General features: G+C 36.9%; 1 protein-coding gene across 4 annotated transcripts in view; it reads right to left on the bottom strand.

Moving 5' to 3' along the window:
- The window catches only part of FAM3C (FAM3 metabolism regulating signaling molecule C), a 48353-nt gene that overhangs the window by 15596 nt on the left and 14378 nt on the right, over positions 1-18379 (bottom strand). For 3 of the 4 annotated variants that reach the window (XM_032643367.1, XM_032643368.1, XM_032643369.1), the window contains exons 3-5: positions 15142-15246; positions 7649-7678; positions 6751-6874 (exon numbers count right to left, since the gene is read on the bottom strand). In XM_032643367.1, coding sequence (XP_032499258.1) covers positions 6751-6874; positions 7649-7678; positions 15142-15246 — 259 coding nt within the window. The remainder of the gene's footprint in view (positions 1-6750; positions 6875-7648; positions 7679-15141; positions 15247-18379) is intronic. The other variant, XM_032643370.1, reaches the window with a different exon arrangement.

The raw sequence follows: 18379 nt of genomic DNA, 5'->3' as shown, positions 1-18379 counted from the left end.
GTTAATGTAATCCACTATATATTAACAGGCTTAAGAAAAATCACATGATCATCTCAATGCAGAAAATGCATCTGACAAAATTCCACACCCGTTCATGATAAAAAGTCTCAGAAAAGTAGTAATAGAGGTGAACTTCCTCACACTGATTAAAAAAAAAAAAAAAAAAAAGAAAGAAATCTACAAAAAAACTACTGTGTAACAAAGGCTGAAGGCTTTTCCTCTAAAATTGGGAGCAAGTCCAGGATGGCTGCTCTCACCACTATTACCCAACACAGTATTGCAAGTCCTAGCCGACTTCCAAGAAAAGGAAATGAAGGCATATAGATTGGAAAGGAAGAAAATAAAGCTGTCCCTATTTGCAGATGGCATGTTTGTCATCTGCATGTTTGGATAATCCCAAGGAAGCTACAAAAACAAGAACAAAAAAACCTCTTGGAAGTAATAATTCAGCAACATTACAAGATACAAGATCAACATATAAAAATCAATTGGGTGTCAATATACTAACGAACACAAGGAAACTGAAATTAAAAACACAATGTCATCTATGATTGCTCAATAAAAGGGGGGATGCTTAGGTATAAACCTAATAAAGCATGTGTAGGACCTTATGCTGAAAACCACAAAATGGTGATGAAAGACATGAAAGAAGACATAAATAAATGAAACATGTCATACTCATGGACTGAAAGATTCAACATTGTAAAGATGGTCAATTCTCCATAAATTAACATATAGGTTTAACAAAATTCCTAACAAAATCCCTGCAAGGTTTTCTGTAGATAGAGGCAAGATTATTCTAAAATGTCATATACAAAGGCAAAGAAACTAAAGCAGCTAAAAACAATTTTGGAAAAAAAAAAAGAGTAAAGTTGGAGGCATCATTCTACCTCATTTCAAGACTTATTCCATAACTAGTATAATCAACAGCATGTGGTGTTGGTGGAGGAATAGATATACAGATCAATGGAACAAAGAGAGAACAAGAAGTGGACCAGTGGAACAAAGAAATGTACTAGTGGAAGTATGGCCAACTTATTTTTTACCAAAGGAGGAAAAGCAAGTCAATGGAGAAAGGACAGTCATTTCAACAAACTGTAATGAAGCAAGTGGATATCCAAAGGCCAAAAAATTGACCCTTAATGTGAATCTCATACTTCATTCAAAACTTAATGTAGAATGGATCACAGATTCATATGTAAAACATAAAGCTATAAAAATTTTAGAAGATAATGTAGAGAAAAATCTTTGAAAACTAGGGCTTGTTGAAAAGTTCTTAGGCATAACACCAATCCATAAACAAACAATAAAGCATAACCCATAAAAGAAAAACATTGATAAATTGGACTTTATTAAAATTAATAACTTTGGTTCTGCAAAAGACCCTGGTAAGTGGAATGAAAAGACAAGCTACAGGCTGGAAGAAAACAGTTACAAACCACATATCTGACAACAGGATGCATATCTAGAATATATTAAAAGAACTCAAAACTCAGCCGTAAAAAACCAAACAATCCAATTAGAAAATGGACAAGAGACATGAATAGATATTTCACTGAAGAGAATATACAGGTGGGAAAAAAACACATTAAAAGATGTTCAACATCACCAGACATAAGGGACAGATAATTGAGATACCACTACATACCTATTAGAACTAAAATAAAAAATAGTGACAATACCAAATGCAGGTAAATATACAGAGAAACTGGATCTCTCATGCACTGCTGGTAGGAATGTAATATGGAGCAGTCACTCTGGACAATGTTTGGCAGTTTCTTACAAAATTAAACATTACACTTACCACACAACCCAGAGCTTCTGGGCATTCTATTACAGAGAAATAAAGATGCATTCGAAATTCAAAAATCTCTATATGACTGTTCATAGCAGCTTTATCAATAACAGCCCAATTTAGAAGCACTGAAATTGTCTGGTTGAGGACAAAAGGTGATAGATAAACTGTGGTATATCCATACCACAGAATATTAGTCAGCAATAAAATAGGAGCAAATTATTAATACGAACCAGTATTTCAAAAGCATTGTCCTGAGTGAAAAAAATCCAATCTCAAATGGTTACATATTGTATGACTGTTTATATAACATTCTGAAAACATCAAAATGATAGAAATGATAAAAAGATTAGTGGTTTCCAGGGGTCAGTGATGGTGGAGGTGACTATTAGAGGGTGTTATGAAAGAGATCTTCGTGGTGATAGAATAATTCTGTATCCTAATTGCTGTACTGGTTACATGAGTCTACACATGATAAAATGACATAGAACTAAACACACACATTATACTAACTGATAATTTCCATTCTGATATTATACTGTAATTATTGATACATAAGATACAACCACGTGGAAAAATGGGTAAAGCGCACACGAGACCTCTCTGTACTATCTTTGCAATGGCCTGATATTTCTGTAATTTTTTCAAAACTAAAAAAAAAAAAAAACAAAACTCTACTCCAAGATCCATTAAAAAAGGAAAAGCATAAGAATTTGATTTGTAAAAGCTTAGTAACATTTAACTATTTACCCATACTCGTCGCGTATCTGTCTTCAAAATTTCACTCGTTCTCTAAAACTTAAATGTAGTTAGTAAAACACAGGCCTTTTTTATGTGTGTGCAAGACCAGTTGTGAAAGGTGGGCCATAAAAGAACCAAACAAGTCTGCAGCATAAGAGGGAAGTTTCAAAATGCATTTGTTCTGCTCCTTTCAGAAATGCGCTGTAGCCATCACTGATATGAAGAAGCCACAGCTATGATTAACCTGTTAGAGTAATAATTAAGTGTCACGGCGTCTTCTCCAACAGAGATCATTTGGAGTGTGTGGCTGCGTCTATCAGAGAGCAGAGAAATAAAGGCAACAAAGCAGCACTATGACATAGGCTTCCCACAAGAGGGCAGTAGCTTATCAAGTTTTAAAAACTAAATTCTATCAGGGGAAACCTACAGCCAGCAAAGGACAAACCACTAAAGATTTTTAAATGTATAAAAGGTTAGTCCCTCTTACTAACACAAGTTGAAATATTTTCTTTTATCCTTAACGAATATGAAGGTCGCCCCACCACCGCTCCACACCTGCAGGCAAATAGCTTAAAAAAAAAGGATTATACAATCTATAGATAGATTCTACAACTTTGAACAGAGTTCTGTTTCAAATACCTCCAACGTGCTCTAGCTATTATGATTCGTTTAGAGAAGGGTTTAACAAACTACAGCCCATGGGTCAAAACTAGCCGGCTGGCTGGTTGGCTGTTCTGTTTTACCACTCATGACGTTAAAATGGTTTTTACTTTTTTAAAATGTTTATATTTTAAATGATTATGTAAGTACCTACAAAGTATCCTTGATTTTACCTTTTGGACCTCACAGCCCAAAACACTATCTTGCCTCTCAGTGTGAAAAAAAAAATCCCTCAAAATAGTCTGCCATATAATTTCTGTACCAAACATTGAGATTATAATAAAAGGTGAAGTATTATTCCTAATATCAACTTCATATAAACTGAAATCATACGAGTAAATGCCTGAAATAAAAGCTGTATCTTGAATATTAGTAAACTCTATGGGTTCTCTAATACAAAAGAAAAAGAGCTACAATTCCTGTATTGTGTGACACCAGATATTTATACCCGGGATTTTCTATTTCTAACTAATGAGAAGCTTGAAAACCATCTCATTCTCCATGATGTATCTTGACTGCGTCCACTTGTCCTTAAAACCATGACCACGACCCTATCTTACCATCTTTTATCTGTACTGCGGTTTCTAAATCTCAGTCTATGATGATATTATGGACCTGATAATTCGTGTGGAAGGGCTATCCTGTGCACCGTAGGAGGTTTAAGAGCATCCCTGGCCTCTATAAGCAGCACCTCCACAGCTCTGATGTCCCCAAATGTTTGCAGACCTCGACAAGTGTCCCCTGGGGAGAAAATCAACCCCACTGAGAAGCAATGATCTGGACTAGTAGTCTCCAAAATGAGTTTGCATATGCTCAGAGCATGTGTAGGAAAATATTAAAATTTCTACTTATGTATTTTTAGTATTCACTTACATATTTCAGCGGGTACACAGGCAGAAAAAGTCTCTTGCTAACTGTGTGCGGGGTGGGGGGAGTGGAATTGAAGAGCTATGGCAGCCATGGTAATCGCCCTCCGATTGCTCTCTTTTACTTCTCCAATCATTTTACCCAGCAGTCAGATCATTTTCTTCAATGTAAATGAAGTGATGACATGCCAGAGTTTGAAAACCTTCAGCAACCTCTCAGCACACTCAGAAAAAGATCTCATCTCTTTCCCTGCATGGCCTGTAAATTCCACTCGCCTAGCCCTTACTTCTCTCCAGCTCTGTCCCATCTTAGGGCCTTCAAGCATGCTCTTCCTTCTGTCTAGAATGGTCTTCCCCCACTCTTCACCTGGCTGTCTTCCTTCTTATCCTTTAGTTCTCAGACTAAACATCACTGTCTTAGAGAAATTATTCCTTGACCCACTCAATCTAAAGTTGGACACCTGGACCTCACCTCACTTGCCCCAGTAAGTATTCTTCACACCTTGCTGCTCTGTGCAGCGTGTGCCACAATTTCTAATTATTTATTTGCATTTACTTCTTAAATATCCATCTCCCTACTATACTGTATGTTCCATGAAAGCAGGGACTGTGCTCAGCAAATATTTGTTGAATAAGTGAATGGAATGAATGATGCTAAGAAAACTTAGACTCTTTCTTTAACATTTTTTGTTGGAAAAACTTTCTAGAAACATGCTATTTAATGTCTCAAATTACCCATTGGCTACAAATGAATATGCCATGTATCAATCTGCTTTTATTATTATTATTTTTTTTTTGGCCACGCAGCATGCAGGATCTTAGTTTCCCGACCAGAGATCAAACCTGCACCCCCTGCCAGTGGAAGCGCGGCATCCTAACCATTGGACCACCAGGGAATTCCCTGGAAAAACTTTCAATACAGAAATAGAATATACTGGAAAAGGTACTAGACTGTGAATTGTCCCTATTTCTCCACTAGGGATCCCTGGCCAATTATTCAGTCCTTCTTCAAGGACTAGATTTCAGGGCCTGAGGCAAAACTGTAAAATCCCATCAATTATTTAGCCTCTCATGGGAATGGCAGAATGATTCCTGAAAAGAGGATGGATAGGTAGCCTGTCTCAATTTTACGGTTAAACGAACTGAAATACAAATTCTACATGACATGCCCACTATGCTAGAACCAAGTTCTCTGGCTCTGAGCCCGAACTTATTTTACCAGACTCCACTGCCTGCATACATATGCTTCTCTCTTCTTTTTGACCTGTTCTAATCTGTGAATAGAGAACCTGCTAGTCTTCATTAGAGTTTGATCTCTTCTTCTTTGCATTAAAACTTTCATACTTCAAGGGGGCAGAGGTGTCTAAAGACAATCTACCATGGGCTGGGCATTCTAAGAAAACTTCTGCTTATTATTCAGAATCAAATTTCCGGCCCCTTTAGCCAAACAAGGTGAAAAAGGTGAAAATGGTGAATGGGAACACTCTAAGGTAATGCGAAGGATGTTATTTAATGCAAAATCTACTAACTTCTAAAATCCAAGTGCTTTTTAATTCAATTCAGTAAAGCAAGACTATTATGAGACATCAGAGGACAATGGATTATCATCAGCATGAGGAAAAAGGAAATGAGTAGGGATCCTTAAGATCACCTAGCTCAAGCCTTTAATCTATAAGAAAAGTGTTATTTTAAGAGGCTAAATAACCTATGCATGGTTAACTGAAAAAGGGGGTAAGATAAAAATGTTAGCGCTTCTATATTAAAAAGAAAAGACACACAAAATGCTGGGAAAAACTGCCTCGTTTCCTTCTATCTGTAAAATTACCTCACTCTTTATTCTACATATTAATGGTACATATATTATTTTATGTGAAGCTTAAATAAGCTCACATATCTAATTTTTCAGGCAAGACCAGATTAAAAGCAACCAACTGAAAGTAAGGTTTGCAACTTCACAGGCAGGAACTTCACAATCAAGTTGGACACTGGGGTAGGAGGCTGAAAAAACCCTAAAAAGTATACTTTGTAGAGCACCTCAGTAAAGGAAACCATTCAGTTTAGTGGCAAGCAGTTCTGGGCCACAATGGACTAGAGGTTATTGCTGGGTTATTTCATACTTCAACAAGCAGCATTCAAACATTTAAGATGGAAGATGTTGGTTTGTAAGATAAAGTGTTCATTATCTAGGGCAGTGCTATCTATTTGACAAAAACGGTCCTATTTGGACTTCTTTGCAGCGATGGAAATGCCCTCTGTCTGTGCTGTTCAGCTGGGTAGGCACAAGCTGTCCGTGACTATTAGCACTTAAAATGTGGCTGGTGTGACTGAGGAACTGAACTTTTAATTAATTTAAATGAATTAACTTTTCCCCTATTACTTAAGAATCAAAATTAAACAGCCACCTTGTGTCTATGACTACCAGTTGGGATGTAGAGAATTTACTCAGAGGAAATCTCTCATCTTTACACGAAGCTGAATAAATGCTATGTTCTTATGTCACTCTTAATATGGAATGTAAGAACTTTAAGACTCCTTAAATGAGTGGGGAAAAATTGTATAATGGAAACGGAAATCACTTTTCTTTAGTAAAAGCATGCCCAATACATTGTCAAAGGATCCATTAAACTCAGGTTCAATTTGCTAAAATTTAATAGCACACGTTATACTTCCAAATTGATAAATACTTACACATTGTCTTCCAGGCAGATTTTGGGTCCTACCACATTAGCTGCTCCACTTGCCATTTTAAAAGCAAAATGCTTCTCAGGGCAAGCTTTTGAGATCCCACATTTATATCTGGGAGGTTTTGTAGCTTTGGAGAGAAAAAAAATTTATTTTAAGAAAACAATGTTAACAGACTCTGTATTCAGTTTGTTTCATATCTCAAATCACAAAGGGCATTATGCAAAACACCAAGATATACATATCTTAAACTACATGCTAGTTTTTTTTTTTTTCCTGAGAGTTTCAAAGAACTTCAAAACAAAACAAAACGGAACCTCCTAGGAACCAAGCTACCAGTTAACATAAATGGAACAAGTAACATGATCTTCATGAGGGTAAATATATTTTATCTAATTATTTTTAAGCTTATTTAAAAAAACCAGGATGGGGGAGGTCTGGAATTGTTACTTTGCATTTCCAGTCCATATATGCAAAATAAATGGACAGTAAAAAGCCTGATGCATCACTGAATATCTGCTCACATACTAGTTCTAACTAGGAATTCTTTTTTTTTTTAATATCTTTATTGGAGTATAACTGCTTTACAAATGGTGTGTTAGTTTCTGCTTTATAACAAAGTGAATCAGCTACACATATACATATATCCCCTAACTAGGAATTCTTTTACACACTTTCTGTACTTATAATACTGAAGCTAAAAAACACTAATGGAACAAAATATCCATTATAAATACATACCCAAAATATTGAGCTATCCAATCAAATAGCTTCCTTAAAACTTAATAATTTCTAAAATCAGTTTTGCTCACATTGAACTATATCCATTGTTTGAATATAGGTTCTCATATGCCTAAGAGAAAAAGAATAAACCATCTGCAAAATATTGAGATGAAATACTTACAACGTGCAACTGAGTCCAGTGCTGACCTTGCTAAGGAAAAAAAAGTTATCTTCGTTAGAAAGAATAAAGTTATTGGCAAGTATCACTTTTAAACATGTGTGGAGCTAACAGGCCTATAAAAATGTGTTTGAATTATTGCTTAGTATACAATACATAAAACACGAATATCACTTTAGAGAAAAAGTGAGAAAGTAACTTTAGGCTACATAATTCACTACAAACAATTATGTAGAGGAATTATGGAGGGTATTATTTTATTATTGATAGAGTACTTTGTTTTTACCTTTACATTTTATGTTTAGTTTTAGTTATTATAAATTTAAATCCCAATCAGAAAGTTACTCTACAAGCTTAACTTTTTTAAATTCATTTTTTATTTTTTCCAGCTTTCTCGAGATACAGTTGACACATAAAATTGTGTAAGTTTAGGTGCACAACACTTTGATATGATACATTTAAAAACTGCAAAATGATTACCACGATACCAGTACATATAGTGGTATAATACTACACCCCAATAATAGTAGCTAGCACCTCTATCCCATTACATACTTACCACTTCCTTTCTGTGGTGAGAACATTTAAAGATCTACTCTTTTAGCAACATTCAAGTATATGACAGTATTATTAGCTTATAATCACCATGTTGTACATTCAATCCCCAAACTTGTTAATCTTATAACTGGGAGTTTGTACCCTTTGAGCAATGTCTCCTCATTAACTCCGCCCCCTCCCAACACCTGGTAACCAGCATTCTTTTCTGTTTCTCTGAGTTTGTTCTTTTTAGATTCCATATATAAGTGATATCATACAGTATTTCAAACTTCCCTTTAAATGAGTTTAAATATATACTTGGTGACTATCAGGGTGTTTAAAAGTTGTTGCTGCTGTATGGTGTACTGTACATATGCATATAAAGTCCTATCTATCTCAGAGGTTAGGCTAAGAGATTTGGGGAGTGGGAAGCACACAAGAGGGATAGTGGTGGTAGGAAGCTTTAATTTCCCTAAAATAGAAATGTATTAGGTACAATAATAATTTAAAAAAAGGTCATTACTAGGAGTTTTTATCATTTATCAGTTCAAGGAAGCCAGAATTTTCTGATCAAATCTTAACCCGAATGCAGTAGATGTCAACCTGGACATCTACACTTAGAGTTTTTTAAAAGCACAAACATCTGATCCCAGCCCAGGAGATTACAATTCAGATCATCAACAGTATTGTGGCTAGCCATTTCCTGATTTAGCTAATAAGCATGCAGTGTCATAAATGTTTGCCAGCTGTTTGACTATAAATAGTCACTTAGTTTTTAGTTCTGTACTATTTTAGATAACTGCGAATTTCCTGTAAAACCAGTACTGAAACTGGAGAAGAGAATGTTAAAGCTGAAAATAATATGTAGATGTTTAAAAACAGGAAAACGACTAAGTAAATGAAGGTCATTAACTCTACAGAACACTCAGAATATTATGCACCGTTGAAGTCATAAATGCAATGCAGTCACATGGGAAAAGTTTAATGCGTGGAATAGAGCAAAAAACAAACTTTATCTGTGAGTACTAAATATATTCACGGATAAGGACAAAGACTTGAAGGAAACAAAAAATGATCAATTAGTAAATTAGGGTGCTGGGGCTCATTCTTTCAATTTTCTTAATTATATCATTTTTCCTTAATTATGTCACAAAAGGGAAAAATAATTCGAGACCATTCGGTCCAATGCTCTCACTTTTGTAAATGAGAAAATGAAAGCCAGAGAGTGACTAGCAACCAGTGATTAGCAGCATGCAGACTATTAAGTCTTGAGACTTCCCTGGTTGCGCAGTGGTTAAGAATCCGCCTGCCAATGCAGAGGACACGGGTTCGAGCCCTGGTCTGGGAAGATCCCACATGCCGTGAGCAACTAAGCCCGTGCGCCACAACTACTGAAGCCTGCATGTCTAGAGCCCGTGCTCCGCAACAAGAGAAGCCACCACAATGAGAAGCCCGCGCACCGCAACGAAGAGTAGCCCCTGCTCTCCGCAACTAGAGAAAGCCCGCGTGTGCCCAGCAATGAAGACCCAATGCAGCCAAAAATAAATGAATAAATAAATTAATTTTAAAAAAAAAGAAAGTCTCAATTTCACTTAGACCTAAACAAACATGTATCATCAGGCTCAGATGTTAAGATGCTTACGGAGCAATATTGTTCAAATCAGGACTGCTGGCATACCCAACTTATGATAGCCAGATATGGGGAAGACAGTGGGATCAAAACAGGGTATTGTAATATAACAGCTCATTCACATATGTGGGGCACTCTATCAAGTACTTTTGCATGTATTGTTGATTTGCCCATCAGCTCTGTTTTAAAGAGAAAGAAACTGAGAACAGATAGGTTTAGCAACTGGATTTGTTCTATGCATAATTAGTAATCGGCAGAGCCAGTTTTCAAAGCCATATCTCATTCTAGCACCCAGACTTATATTCACCCCCCCCCCAACAAAATGGGACTGTCTGAGGTCTAATGATCACAGGTATAAAAACCACTAGTCCTGCCAGGAGCAGGAAGCAGGATAGGGAGCTTTCAGAACCATCTTTCTGACTGCAGAGTGGAGCACAGACTGCAGAGGATTCAAGACTCGAGACAAGGAGTCCACAAGGACAAGGACGCTGCTAAGGTAATCCAGGTAAAAAAGGGTAGCAACCTGAACAAAAGCAGTGACTGTGGGTTTGAAAAAAGTAGACAGGCTCAGAACAACTAAGGCTGTGGAACACACCAGATGGAAGGGTGATGGAAAGGGAGGAATCAAGTTTACCGCTCAGACACTTGCCTTTAGAAGCATTCATTTATCCATTTACATGAGCCAAAGAACAAAAACACTGTCTCTCACTCAAAATGTTTGTTGTCTAGTGAGGAGATGGGGTGTGGTAATGGGTGCTGAGCTCTCTGTGGACCTGTTAATTTTAAGACACTTGGAGAAGACCCAGGCAGAAGTCTAGAGGCCAGCTGTAAATGAGACCTGGGATGAAGATATAAACTGGAAAATTGGCAAATGATGAGGCCACACAAAGGGAGGAGTTAAAATGAGGAGAGGGCTGAGGAGAGAAATCTTAGAGACATTAATCATCAACTAACACTCAGAGGAAGAGTGTGGCTGAGGAAAAGGAGACAGAAGGAAAACCAGGGATGAGCTTCTAAAATGGTCAAATGGGTTTGACTGGAAAACTTAAGAGGTATTAATAAATAAATAATAAATCAATGCAACTCAATTTAAAAAACTTTACTGGGATAAAATTTGGGGTAAATGTTTCTTAATCATCAGATTTTTGAGAAATAACATCACCTCCATTTAATTTGTGTAAGAGTAAGGGGAGAAGATGCTCAAAGGAAAAAAAAAGCCTCTTGTGAAAAACTTTTCAGATTAAAACAAATTTTATCCAATATGCATCACAAGCAAAAGCCCTCTATTTGGCCTGAAGTTCTGAGAATTTTAGCACCTGGAGGCCAAAAAGGTAAATTTTCATAAATAAAACGGGATGTTTTCCACACGTAGAGTTTGGGCACAACACACGAACACAAAAATCCCTCCTTTTCTGCAACTTTCATTTCTCAAACTACCTTGATAGTTTTAATTCTTAATGTCTTTCAATATATTCAGCTTTTCACTTCAAGAAACGATAATAAACATTTGGTTTTATCAGTGAATGTCTTTCAACAAGTCAGGTTAAAGAAATTCAATAGAACTACTTTGTACTTTAGTTTTTAATAATGTCTCAAATAATTTATATGTATATAACATTTCAGTGGTTTAAATCTGAAAGGTAAAAATAAATCGACTAAAGAGAATATTAAGTACTTACTGCAAAAATATTTTGGACTGTTTTCAGTACATTTACTAGCTGTTAAGTATCCATATTGAAAACTAACACTATGTTAAACCACAATCATAACTAAGACTGGTAGATTGTACCCATGTTGATGTCCTAGTGTGACACTACACTGTATGTAGCTTTATAAGACGTTACCAATGAGAAACTGAGTAAAGGGTATGTAGGATCTCTCCATATTATCTCTTACAAATGCATGTGAATCCACAATTATCTTAAATTAAAAAGTTTTGTTAAAAATTGTTTAAAAAATATCAGAATCTATTTTGGTTATTTCAACTACTAATTGCAGGCAAAATTTTTCATTCTTCCTTTCTAGAAATGTTGTATTTTTATAAAACAGTACTATATAATCAACTTGAATGTAAATTTACATAAACTATCAAGTAAGTTATTATATCAACAAGTTGAAAAATGGGAAAAGTTCACCACCAAAAGAACTATAGTTAATCTCATGGGTCCCTCTAAGATACTGATTATAGAAACAATCTTAATGTTGAGTTAAACTTGTTAGATGCTAAACAAATGGCAAACACAACCATATCTCCATCTTTGCTGAATTATTCTGAAATAAGAATTAAAACTAACCACACAAATTAAATTTTCACCAATTCAATAGATTGGAATCCAATAAGGTTTTGTGGATACAAAACATAACTTCAGTTGTCCTAACTTCAGTTATGACAACAAAATAAACCATCTGCCCTAAGAATGCCTAAATTAAATAGCTAAAACATACACAATAAAAACTTGAACGTTCGTAACATTAGGAAAAATCAAAATGAAAATTAAGAAAGACGACTATCCTAGTTAAAGTAGCTCAGTGTTTGTTCATAGCTGACAACCAGTGGCTTGTCAACTAATACAGCTTTAAATGAATCCCACTTTGAAAATACTCCTCCTCCCCATGTAAAAATCCTAATCCTCAATTACCTATATCCATTTTCCACTCAATCAGCATTTATTATGTACAGGACCCAGCGCTAGATGCTGGGTGAGTCACTAAGATATTATTGCTCTCAACATTCATTCTCCAGTAAGGGAGGCCGAATACATGAAAAAGAATAAAAGAAATTCTATAACGTAAGGCAGAATAAAATCAGGCCAAATTGAGATATAAGTACTATGCATTATAATGGACAGTTCAGAAAAAGGAGAAACATTCTAACAGGGAAAAGAGGGAGACTAAAATACAATTTCTCCCAAGAAGGGGCATTTATGCAGTTTTGAAAAATGAGAAGGATTAACAGATGAAGGGGAGATGAGAAAGATGCGCGGGGTGAGGAAGCATGAATGCTGAGGTAGGAAAGGACAGGACAGGGTTTGTGTCTGTAGATCACGTGCATGTGGGCACAGCCAGCGGGGGGCAGGGGGGGGTAGGGCAGGAAGGGTGGGGGAGTACAGGTGGGGAAGGCAGAGGCAGGCTGGGGACTGAGTGCCATCCTAGCAGGGAGTTCAGATTTTACTCTCCACTGAAATACTAAAGGTTCAAGAGTTTTAAGAGAATTGCTCTGGCAGTGGTGACATAGGCAGATATCAAAGATAAGAAATAGACCCAAGAACATCCCTGCAATGTCCAAATAAACCATCCAGACTGGAGATGATGATCCAAACCAGGGAAACACTGTGGCCACACCCAGCCTCTTCTCTCTGAAAACAGTGGGCCTTTTCCCAAAGTAATTTTTCATTTGTACCAATGGTCCCGTGGCCCCCTTCTCTCCAGGATCATCCTTTTCTCTCTGTTTAATCTCTTCCCATTGATTTGTAATTCACTGACTCTTTGCCCGCGGCCTATAGAGAAGTGAAAACCTCTCTATTACTTCAAAAAAGAAAAAAATGTTCAACTTACTTCTGCCTCAAGCTACCATCCCCAAAGTTGTCTCCCTTACCATCAACCTTACTTAGAAGAATTAGCTACAGCACACTGTTTCCACAGCAACACTGAACAAGTCCTCAATGCCTTCCATGTTTTTGTGCCCCATCCTTCAACTGAAACCAGCTGTGCTCTCAAAGGACCCCAGGTTGGCCCTTTGCAGTAACAGACGCACATAGCCCAGGAGAAGTCAAGACAATTCTCACTACACTTTGCAACAACTATTCTACGCTCGATCCTGGATACTTCACTTTAAGATGGGTGCCAAAAAACTGACAGGAGGAAAATAAACAGTGCATTAAGAAGAATGGTTCAAAGGGAGGATTTTATAACTTGATAAGATGAACACTTATAAAAAGATGGCATGGAGGAGAATAACCACAACTTAACTATTTAACAGATCATTAATGTGGAAGAGAGCTCCAGCAGGTAAAAGCAAGATCAGTGGATTGAAATTACTTGGGAGAATAAAAGGCAGAATTCAGTGCAAAACAAGGAAGTACTTTTAAGTAGTCATTGTAAGAAAAGTCACCTGAACATGTACAGAAATGAAAATATACAGAAACTTGAGGACTACATGCCAGAACTGTCTAAAGCCTGATACCTAGTATATGGTCCATGGATGGGAAATCAGCATCACCTGGGATCTTGTTAGAAATGCAGACTCTCAGGCCCCATCCCAGACACTGAATCAGAATCTGCATTTATCAAGATTCCCTAGAGATTCCCTTGACATCGAAGTTTGAGAAACACTGGTTTAAGGGAGTCTTGAAACTAGATGTGAGAGGGAATGTATTCGGTCTTGTATTAATTTACGGAAAGCAAAACTCACCAACTATTCCAGAGATCTCAAAGTTGTTTCATTCGATTTCTGCCTACTAGGTCAAAATACTGTTTCTAGGTTTCAGAGCCTGACCTTTCATGAGTTATTTTTTTTTTTTTTTTTTTTTTTATGCGTTACGCGGGCCTCTCACTGCTGTGGCCTCTCCCGTTGCGGAGGACAGGCTCCGGACGCGCAGGCTCAGCGGCCATGGCTCACGGGCCCAGCCGCTCCGCGGCATGCGGGATCCTCCCAGACCGGGGCACGAACCCGCGTCCCCCGCATCGGCAGGCGGACTCTCAACCACTGCGCCACCAGGGAAGCCCCCCATGAGTTATTTTTTAATACTTTAAACAGTGCTCAGCCAAAGCTTAGCAAATGTTAACTTATTTTATCAACTTAAAGATTTTGTTTAAAACTGAATTAAGGCAGCTCGTAGTGGTACATTTACAACATAGCATCAAATAAACTGCTAAAAGGAAAAATGGTGCAGAAGGAAAATAAGGGTAGGAAAGCAATATGGATTTCTATGGCTGGTATTTAAAATGCATTATCATGACTCCTAATCACTTGCTAACTGAGGGTTAGATTTGGTTCCAAGTTTTTAAGCAGCCAACTCAAATAGGGTGTGATATCTTCTAGCATGTGCATTTAGAATGCCATGAATAATGTCCGTAGGCATGCATAAAATAGGCCCCATTAAATATATTCAAAATGTTGAATAGAAGATTCGTGTTTTATATTGAATTGTAAGATTTTTCTATTGTACATTTTAGAATATTCCAATGAATCACACTTACCAATATAATTTCATTTTCTTTTCTAGACAGCCTAAACAGCAGAGTAACTCAATGTTGATAACTGGTATAAATTTAAAGACAATCTCATCACAAATAAAATTTAAGGAAGGGAAAAAGAAACAAAACTTACCAAATAGATTTCCTAGACTTGCATCCATTTTTATTTCAAATACTTGAGAAATAACATAGAATGTCAGTAAAAATACTGCCACAGCTACCACCAACTTTGCAGCACCTAGATAAAGGGCAGAAATAATTCAACATGAGCTTATGAGCCCATCGAATTTTTAGTTATGCATTTCCATGAAAAACGTAAGTGTATTTAAAAAATTCTTAAGACTAACAAATATCTACTTCTTATCTACTGGATCTTAATTTTACTTGAGTTACAACAAAAACTGTACCAACAATCTATTTTGATTGATTTTTCTGATCAAACAATTATGAGATTGTCTAGCAACCTAGACACAGGACTGCCTGAGGCATCTGCTTAGTTTTCTCATGGAAAAAAAATGACCTGCTATCAACTTCTGGCTGACTACACAAAAGTATCAAGGCCAATGGAACACCGCCACCAAGTATGCAGGATGACACATTCTCAATCCTTTTCAATGATAAAGGGCAATACAAGACAGAGAGAATACAAAAACACTGAACCTTCCAGAGATACTAAGGCAACAGACCAGGATGTCCACTCGGCAATGAGTTCTCAAGTGAAATGTAACAGGCTTACTGTCCTCACCAACCCACACATCTCTTGAAGCACACAAGTGCTCCTGGTATGGTGAACAATGAAATATCTCCCCTCATACTTAACACCAAAGTTTAAGCCACGCGTTCCCCACTCCTGGAGGACTGAATTTGGCACCTGTCACATTTAACACGGTTACATGGTAAGCTCTGTGAATAGACTCTTAGTCTTCCGTACCTTTGTATGTTTAATTATTTCTGAGTGCCTTACAAATAATTAGCAATGCTACTAATTAATTAACTGCTTAATGTGAATCATCACTTGTCTTTCTTCTCCACAGCTAAGCAAATCTAGGAAAGAAAAAGTATAAGATACAAAAGGACATGAAAAATGACAGGAAAGAAACATCATCTTCTTACTCTTAGAATTTCAGAGCCATCTCATTAGGCTATTCAGAAACAATATTAATATTTGCCTATATAATCTCCATTCCCCTCTCTTACCAAAAGTTTAATTTAAATTGATCTAAAAGATCAGCAGTCATTTCACTATCCTTACTTAAGGAAACAAAAGCCCACAAGTGAGGCAACTGCCCAAGATTACAGATATCTTAGCGGCAGCACAAGGACAGGAATCCAGGGATCCTGACAGAGCCCAGTGCTTTGTAAGGTTCTCCACTACAATCAAATTACCACATTCTTCAGGGAAACTACCAAAACTCAACTTACCGGATAAGGAAGAGCAAAAAAGAACTGTGTTCATCCTAATTTCATAAACGTAGAGACTGGGACTGTATCCTTACGGGGATGGGAAATGAATGAACTGATGATGCTCAGAAGGGCTGACGATGCTGAGAAGCAGGAGATTCTCAGAGCTACTCATTTTTATTTAGAAACGCTCTATAAATATAGAAATGAGATGGCAAGGAGGAAGCCTAACTACTAAACCAATCAATTCCCACCCCGCCTCCTGTTTTGTTCCTTCTCCCCCTTCCAAAACTGCTTCCTGTTTTCATGCAAAAGACTCTGACAAGTACGGGTTTCTGGTAACTGACTATACTGCTGAACTGAATGAATAAGCGTTTTCAGAACTCTAATGGAAAACTGATGAATTCATAAAAGTGCTAACAAAAGATCAAGATAAAAAAATATTAATTACATGGGACTGAGTGAACTGATGAGGATGATTATAATTTTTGTGACTTTCTGTTTGAATAAAAAGAAAAAAAAAGAGTGACTACCAGTCATCTACATTTTCAGCACAGAAGCGAGTAAAATTCCATTAGGCTTTGAACTCTTCCCCCACAGGATCTAGTAGAGTGCCTTGTACTGATACACAGTAACACTCTAAACAAGTGTTTGCTAAAGGTTAACAGGTGGCATATTCCTTCTGGATCATTTAAGACCAAGGGCTGGAAGATTATACGTCACATGACAGGCTTAACATCTCATTTTCTAGCAAGCATGGGCGTGTGCAAATAATCTTTCCCTGTCCCTTAAAGCAGATGTACCAAACCTTCGTTGTTCAAGACTGAAATATTACAGTGATTAAGATACCAAGTTTATAATACACAAAAGTTCTGGACTAAATTCAATACCAAGCTAAACCTAAGCCTACACTAAACAATATACATCATATTTACATATACATACATGTACATAAAATATACACACACCATTTAGTGAGTGCCTACTACAGATCTAAGTGCCTTATTAGCAGAACTTCATTTGTACAGCCTTTCAAGATACTCTTTTCATTTTACAAATAAGGAAAACAAGGTCAAAGATTTAGATCACTTGCCTAAGGTCACATAACTAGTCAGCAGCAGAATTTAGTTTTAAACCAAGACCTATTGAAGTATAAGAAACCATCAAAGGAAGCAGGAGGAAACAAAAGCTCTAAGAGACAGAGAATTTAGAGGCGGAGAAACTAACTGGTGATAGAACAAGCAGAAGGTCCCTGAGAGGGGCAGGCGGGTGAAGACCAGCACAGCCTCCATAACGGTAGGGTTCTGGACCTCCTGTTGCAGAGGGGCTCCTCCAGAGCTGTCACCATCCACTTCTGGACTGGGAGGGGCTTACCCACAATACACCACAGTTCCCATTCCACCCATGAATCGATTCCCTCCTACTTCCAGCCATGGACTGTACTAATCTGAGTGTGTCCCTATTTTTCACAAACCAAAAAGCATAAACTTGAGATATTAATGCCTCACTGTAAGAATAACGGCTATAAGGATATTTCAAAGCAACCAGGATTTTTTTTTAATTAGAAGAGATTAATTAGTCTACAATCAATAAACTAATAGCTAATCTTCCTTATTCCTTCATTAAAGACAGTCCCCTTGAGACCTATACTAAGAACAGTGTCAAATATAACATCAGCACTCAGTGAATAATTACTCATCAATTAACCTTGGTATTAATAGTCAAAATCAGAGAAATGGATTAGATGACAAAGTTAATTTCAACTAGAATGAATGTAGAATTACATGAGAAAGAGAAACTTGCTTTATTTCAAATCACCATGCTTAAATAAGTAACGTACTTTTAGAACCATGCCTTTAGAGACGCCCCCATAAGAATATTTTTTTTTACTGGTGAGATGATAATTAAAAGAATGACTATCTTGATTTTGAGAAATGACAAGCTGTCTCCTATGATGGACACACACTACT

Source organism: Phocoena sinus, chromosome 9 (assembly GCF_008692025.1).
Source record: "Phocoena sinus isolate mPhoSin1 chromosome 9, mPhoSin1.pri, whole genome shotgun sequence".
NCBI classification, from domain to species: Eukaryota; Metazoa; Chordata; class Mammalia; order Artiodactyla; family Phocoenidae; genus Phocoena; species Phocoena sinus.
Note: the sequence above shows the minus strand (reverse complement) of the source record. Positions and strands in the feature narration are given on the sequence as shown.